This window comes from Mytilus californianus, unplaced genomic scaffold (genome assembly GCF_021869535.1).
Source record: "Mytilus californianus isolate M0D057914Y unplaced genomic scaffold, xbMytCali1.0.p SCAF_6, whole genome shotgun sequence".
In the NCBI taxonomy this organism is placed as follows: Eukaryota; Metazoa; Mollusca; class Bivalvia; order Mytilida; family Mytilidae; genus Mytilus; species Mytilus californianus.
In genome coordinates, this window is record NW_026262712.1 from 46856925 (window position 1) to 46863654 (window position 6730).

The 6730-nt window shown below is 32.0% G+C and overlaps 1 protein-coding gene across 1 annotated transcript; it reads left to right on the forward strand.

Annotated features, from left to right (window-relative positions):
- Nucleotides 1–4: 4 nt before the first annotated feature.
- LOC127704352 (zinc finger protein 25-like) lies at nt 5–6299 on the forward strand. The gene is made up of 3 exons (XM_052208376.1): nt 5–98; nt 2194–2315; nt 3568–6299. The coding sequence occupies exons 2-3, from the start codon at nt 2243–2245 to the stop codon at nt 5250–5252; spliced, it is 1758 nt and encodes a 585-aa protein (XP_052064336.1). The 5' UTR covers nt 5–98; nt 2194–2242; the 3' UTR covers nt 5253–6299.
- The last annotated feature ends 431 nt before the right edge of the window (nt 6300–6730 follow it).

The following is a 6730-nucleotide window of genomic DNA, read 5'->3' on the forward strand; positions in this document are numbered from 1 at the left end:
CTTTTCGGGTTTAACCAATCAATGCTAGTGTCACACAGCTTCCAAATGTCACAAAATAGGTCTATTGAATTCGTCAAAAAAGGAGAACAAATCATAAGGTGATTCAATCAATAAGCTTATGTTGTACTACAAAACAACCATTACCTATATAATAAGGGTTACACTAATGTCCTGAAAAAGTCCTGGCCGATATGAAATGCTAAATACTTTTTTGTTATTGAAAGGAATGACTTTAAATTTGGAACAAAGCAAGATGACAACATTTAAAAATAAATACACGAAAAAAAATAAAAAATAGCTTTGCCAGACATCATAATTATTTGGACTAGCCAGGGATATTCTCTCATGCTAGAGCAGAGGTGGATTATTTATTTATTGGTTAAGAGGGTTTTTCACGGGGGTCGGGCCCACCTTTTGTGGGAAAAAAATTAGTTGATTATATAGGGAATCACTGAAGCATGACTGGAGAAGGCCCCCTCTTAGGCAGTCAGTGCCCCATCCCCCCCCTTATGAAAATTTCTGGATCCGCCACTGCAGAGTCATCTCAATCTGTCCCAATTGAGTAGATTCAACCCACATTTAAAGTCGATCTTGTCCCAATTCAAATACAATATTTACAAGGGCTAAAGATTACAACATAAGTGTACCCATGCAAATTGAACCTATTTTGACAGTTTTTTCACATATGGCTATGTTCATTAATGATCCAGACAAAGGTTTCCATTGTGTGTTTATTTTGTAGATGTATCCTTATTCACTATATAGTTCCACCAATTTAATTTTGAATCAATATTGAATCAGAAATAGGGTTTGAACTGACCTCCAAACGAACCATATTTGGAATAATTTGACAACAGTCCATGCTTACTAGTAATTTTAAAGAAATGGATGCCTGTAACATACATGTTGTGCATGACATATTCAGTCAGGGAACTTACTGAAATAAGTGATTTAAAAATCACTTATTTAAGTAGCAAATTTGAAGTACATGTATGATCTAATGAAAACTGTCAACATGGTCAAAGAATTTGAAAATAAACAAAATTAGTTATTCTAAAGATTTCCTGCCTTTTGAAAGACAAAACTGATAACTGCTTTTCGTTACTTCATTATGACCTTTTCCAGTTATCTAGGCATATTATATATACCATTATTCATACCGTATATCGGGTTTTTTTGCGAATTGATGACAAAATGGGCAGGTTAAATTTTCACTGTGTATAATTTTCGCTAAATGGGAAAATACACATGTACATGCCAAATAATCACGTATATATATATATATATATATATATATTTTCATGATACTCTTTGGTAGTCAGACAATATGAATTTGCTGGAAATTGTATGATTTACAACATAGACATGATGGAAGCCTCTGTCACTGTGTCATCAAGGTAATGTGCAAGTGCAATAAGAAGTAATAATTCAAAAGATTTCATTAAGTTACAAGACCCAAAGAACTTTATTTCTCAATGCTTCAGGCTTCAGGAAAAAAAAGAGTCATTAAAAACCTATTGCAAATCTACATTTATCATATTTATAGTGTTTACACTGTGCCATGTTTACAGAATTCTGCACTTTGAGGTTTCTGAGATTATCCTGCACATTAAGCACACACATGCATGTGTACTTTGAGGTTTCTGAGATTTTCCTGCACATTAAGCACACACATGCATGTGTACTTTGAGGTTTCTGAGATTTTCCTGCACATTAAGCACACACATGCATGTGTACCTACATGTTTGTCATCAGTTAAGGAGCAACCATTTAACTTAAAAGGGGGGGGGGGTTATGGTTTTTTTGTCAGAGTCAGAAATTTTTGTAGCGCACATTTTTTTTTTAGGTTTCGTCGCTATCAATCAAATTATTTTTTTTCAAAATTTATCACTCCAAGGTATGGGGGAAATCTGGATTTAGAATATTTTTTTTTGTCACCTGCATGACCACAATATTTTTGTTAATCAAATTAGGGATCAGAATATTTTTTTTTAGGAAAAAAACACACCCCTCCCCCCTCCCCCCCCTTGAAGTTAAATGGTTGTTCCCTTAGACAAAACAATAATTATCACTTTTACACACAAATTGAACCTCAGAAAGAAGCATTTTGCATATATCAAGATTGAAATGTAATCATAGTCAATGTGTGACCTCTGCTTATAATTTTAACAGAAATACATGTATATATTCTAGGACCAGTAACTGACCCTTTGTGAAGCTGTGCCTATTTGGATACAACAGAATGTCACTAGATACTTGGAGTGAAGTTTGTCTTAATATTACCAATGATGTCCAAGATGAAGCAAGCTGTGAAGGTACAAAATATTATGTTGTCATAAAAAATGTTGACAAGATGAGTGAACAGAATCATGGGACTAATGATATGTTATTGATATATATATATGTATATATACATTGCACCAGTAATATGGCAAAAGAAAATGACTATGGTCAAGGAATAAGTCCAGTAAACATGCAGACAATGGTAACCGAAATAAAGAGCATGAGATTTGTCAAAAAAAAAGTTCAGGTGCTCTTTTCACATAAAAAATACTTGTAAATCATGAATATTTCAGTGTAACCATGGTAACTTACCATCAATTTACATCATATAAGATTTTTTTTGTGAAAAAAGTTATTGGTCATGAAAAATCTTAATCATTGTAATCAATACAGATTTAATGATTTAGGTAAAAACATGAGGTGGGAATCAGGCAAAATTACATTAAAATGTATAACTTTGATAACTATGGTAACGACACGCTTGATGTCACAAATCTTTACTTTGATTGGACAAAAAAACGAAATTAAACAAAAAATCAACAAAAAAAGATATATGCTCCAATAAAAGAAAAACATTTATACGGACAAAAAAATCAAACTTAAAAATGAAATTATCCAGATAAATGAAAATAAATTCTGTTGAAGATGGGGTCATTATCACCACTGTCAAATTGTTTGGATTTTGTAGGCTTAGCCTTTTATACAGGAGTACCGGTAGGTAAATATCACTTACAGGTTTAATTATTAGATCTACTAGGTCAATTAGGCTATGAATAGCTCGAGTGCTATAAATATATCTTACTGCCTGAAATTTTCAAGGGGTATCAATAATCTCAAAGAGTAAAATATATTATACTGTCTGTCCATCATGTCCATGTTTCCCTCCTTATGTCCAATGAAATTTTCATCATATTTTGCAAGAACTACGAATCAGAGCTTTCAGAAATTTGGTAGAAAGCTTCGTGTGATTATTCTATACCATGTGATGCATTTTCATTTTCTTCCATGTATAAAATGTTCTCAGGATCTACATGTATGAATCACAGCTTTCTGAAATTGAGTTTCAAGCTGTGATGCATTTTCACATCTATTACTAATAAACTTCCTAATGACAGAATACACTTATTGCGGGGCTACAATTAGAAGTAGCTCACAGTTCAACTTGTAAGTTACCCCTAAAACCAGATACACCATATTTTTTGACACAATAAATAATTGGAAAAAACAATTATTAAAATTTAGTACAGTACTGTAGTTAGATATTCACACTTTTCATTTGTACAGATAATGAGAAAGCAAATAGGGTCCAATCAATGGAAGTTACATGTAATGGACAGAATATAGAAAATGAATCCATTGAAGATACTGGACTTAATGGAAAAGATATAAATGTTAAATCAAGTGGTAACATAACAGATATAAAAAATGAATCTGTCAAAGATATTGGAGAAGATATAGAAGATTTATCTGAAAGAAGAGATGTAAAAGAGAAATCGATTGGCGATAAAGGAATAGAGGAAAAAGATAAATTGATTGAGGATAAACATGATAAAGGAATAGATGAAAAAGATAAATTGACTGAGGATAAAGGAAAAGATGAAAAAGATAAATTGACTGAGGATAAAGGAAAAGATGAAAAAGATGAATCCATTGAAGATAAAGTAGAAGATATAACAGATGAATCCATTGAAGATAAAGTAGAAGATATAACAGATGAATCCATTGAAGATAAAGTAGAAGATATTACAGATGAATCCATTGAAGATAAAGAGAGAAATATAAAAGATAAGTTCATTGAAGATAAAGAAAGAGATGTAAAAGATGAATCATTTCGAGACATAGCTGATAGTTCCTCGGATTCCAGTGAATTTGAAAGTACTATTGATCCCCCTTGTGAAAAGTGTGGGAAAAAATTAGGAAATAGAGTCCTCACTAAAAGTGATCCTAAGGTTGATACAAATAAAGTCCTTTCTAAAACATGTAAAAGGGATTCTAAGGTTGGTACTGGAGATACAAGTAGTATGTGCATAGCTTGCAGGCAGGACATTTTGTACAGAAATTCTGTAACTGACTTCGTTGACTCAGAAACTGAAGATAAAACCTTTATGTGTAAAATATGTCAGAAAATATTTACAACTCAATCTTATATTAGGAGGCATGTTAATAGGCATGCAGGAAAAAGGAAATATACATGTCAAATTTGTGACAAAATATTTACTCAAAACTCAGACCTAAAAAGGCATGCAAGGACACACACAAAGGAAAGACCTTACTTTTGTAGTACATGTGGGAAAAAGTTTAATCAAGTATCAAACTTAAAAACACATTGCCTAATACACGAAGAGCAAAAGCCATTTATCTGTGATCATTGTGGTAAGGGGTATACCCAGTTAGCAAACTTGCAAGCTCATCTTAATGTGCACAAAGGTCATAAAATTCATATTTGTGAATCCTGTGGCAAAGGATTTTCTACAACATCCCAGTTGAAATCTCACGTACGAGTCCATACTGGTGAAAAAGCATTTTGTTGTCATACATGTGACCAACATTTTCCTACCAAGTATCAACTTAAGAGCCATTACCAAATGCATTCTGGGGAGAAACCCTTTAAGTGTCAAATTTGTGACAAAGGATTTTATCAGAGTTGTGACTTAACGAGACATAAAAAAGTACATACAGGTGAAAAACCATATAAATGTAAGAAATGTGGTTATAGCTGCTCACAGAAATCATCACTCAAGATACATGATCGATCACATACTGGTGAAAAGCCACATTGCTGTGATGTTTGTGGTAAAGGTTTCGCTCAGTCTTATTCTCTTGTATGCCATATTCGAACTCATACAAAAGAAAAACCCTATGTTTGTATTTTATGTGGTAGAGGGTTTGCCCAATCTGCAAATCTTAATTCACATTTTGCAACACACAAAAGTCATAAAGACAGTGATGTGGTCCCACCTAAAGTCTAGTACAAGTTTAGATCAGCCAAAGAGTTACATGTACCCGAAACAAGTTTTTTTTAATTACATGTGTATATGGTACATATAAGATGGAGCCATTGTAGTCAAAATATTTGCATTCTTAAGAGTTCTCTCTTTATTTCAGCTGGTCACTTTGAAAATAATTTTATCTCTAAAAGAAAGAAATTTTTAACTGTGAAAATCAGTGAAATCTATGTTAGATTACCATTTACTTATTTGTCTGCATATTTGAATTATTAATTCTAGGACACCTTGTTTTAAGTAATCAGGAAGAATGAACTTGATAAAGACCAATATGAAAAATCCTGAAAATGTTATGTTAAATTTTTATCACTTTGAAAAATCACATGTATTTAAATGTTTTTTTTTTTAATACAAGAAAAAAAAATAAAATGCAGAAAACAGAAACTTGATTTTAGGTCAGGTCAAGGATATAAATGACAAGAACATAGTGATGATAGTTGAATTATATTTGGATATATTTCAATAAACTGTACTAATAAAAATATACATGTACATGCAAATTTAGACATGCCAGGGATAGAAATGAAATCCTGTGAAATTCTGTAATAGGAAAGTATATATGCATGTACATGTATGAAGTATAGAAAATGCATAAATTTTATGTATAGTCGTGATAGTGTTTAACAGTAAATTGATATAAGGAGTTTGACTATTGTTGACTGAAAGCTGCAAACACATGAAACAGTATCTTCTTTTTTTTACAAAAAGAAGTACCTCAACATTTTCTATGTGTCAATAAAGTAAAATTTCTTTGGAAGAATTTGAGTCAAAATGGAGTAAAAAAAAGATATGAAGACATAGATATTTTAAGTAAAATGAGTATAAAAACAATTCATGTATATATTGTCAAAATCTGTAATTTCATTGCACTCTCTGAGAAATAGGAGAGAAATACTCTGTGGGCCTTTTTACTGGTTCAAATAAATTCTATAAATTTTATCTTTTTAATTCCATTATTGTAGTGTATGAGTATTTGTAAATGTATATATATTAAAATATACAAAGTCATTATACATGTTTTAAGAGCGATCATGTCTGCAAAAAGCCTTTTGTTATTTTACCATGGAATAGAGAATGGAAAGGGGGAAATGTCAAGAGACAACAACCTGATCAAAGAGCAGAAAACAGACCTAGGCCACCAATGGGTCTTCAACACATGGAGACAACCCCCTACCCAGAGACGTGCTTCAGCTGGCCCCCTAACATGACATATTCACTTTTAATCGTATATTTTTAGACCCTGGAGATAAGACATACATGTAGATACCTCTTTGTAGGAGCACATTCATCATCGTTTGTATCAACCATAGTTTAACCATGTCAGAAAATTTACTTATGCTGAAACCAAGGTGACTGATTATTTCTTTTACTTCATTTCATACAAATAGACGAACTATTCAAAATTAATTCTGCTCCTTAGTTACCTCCTGTATATTGGACAG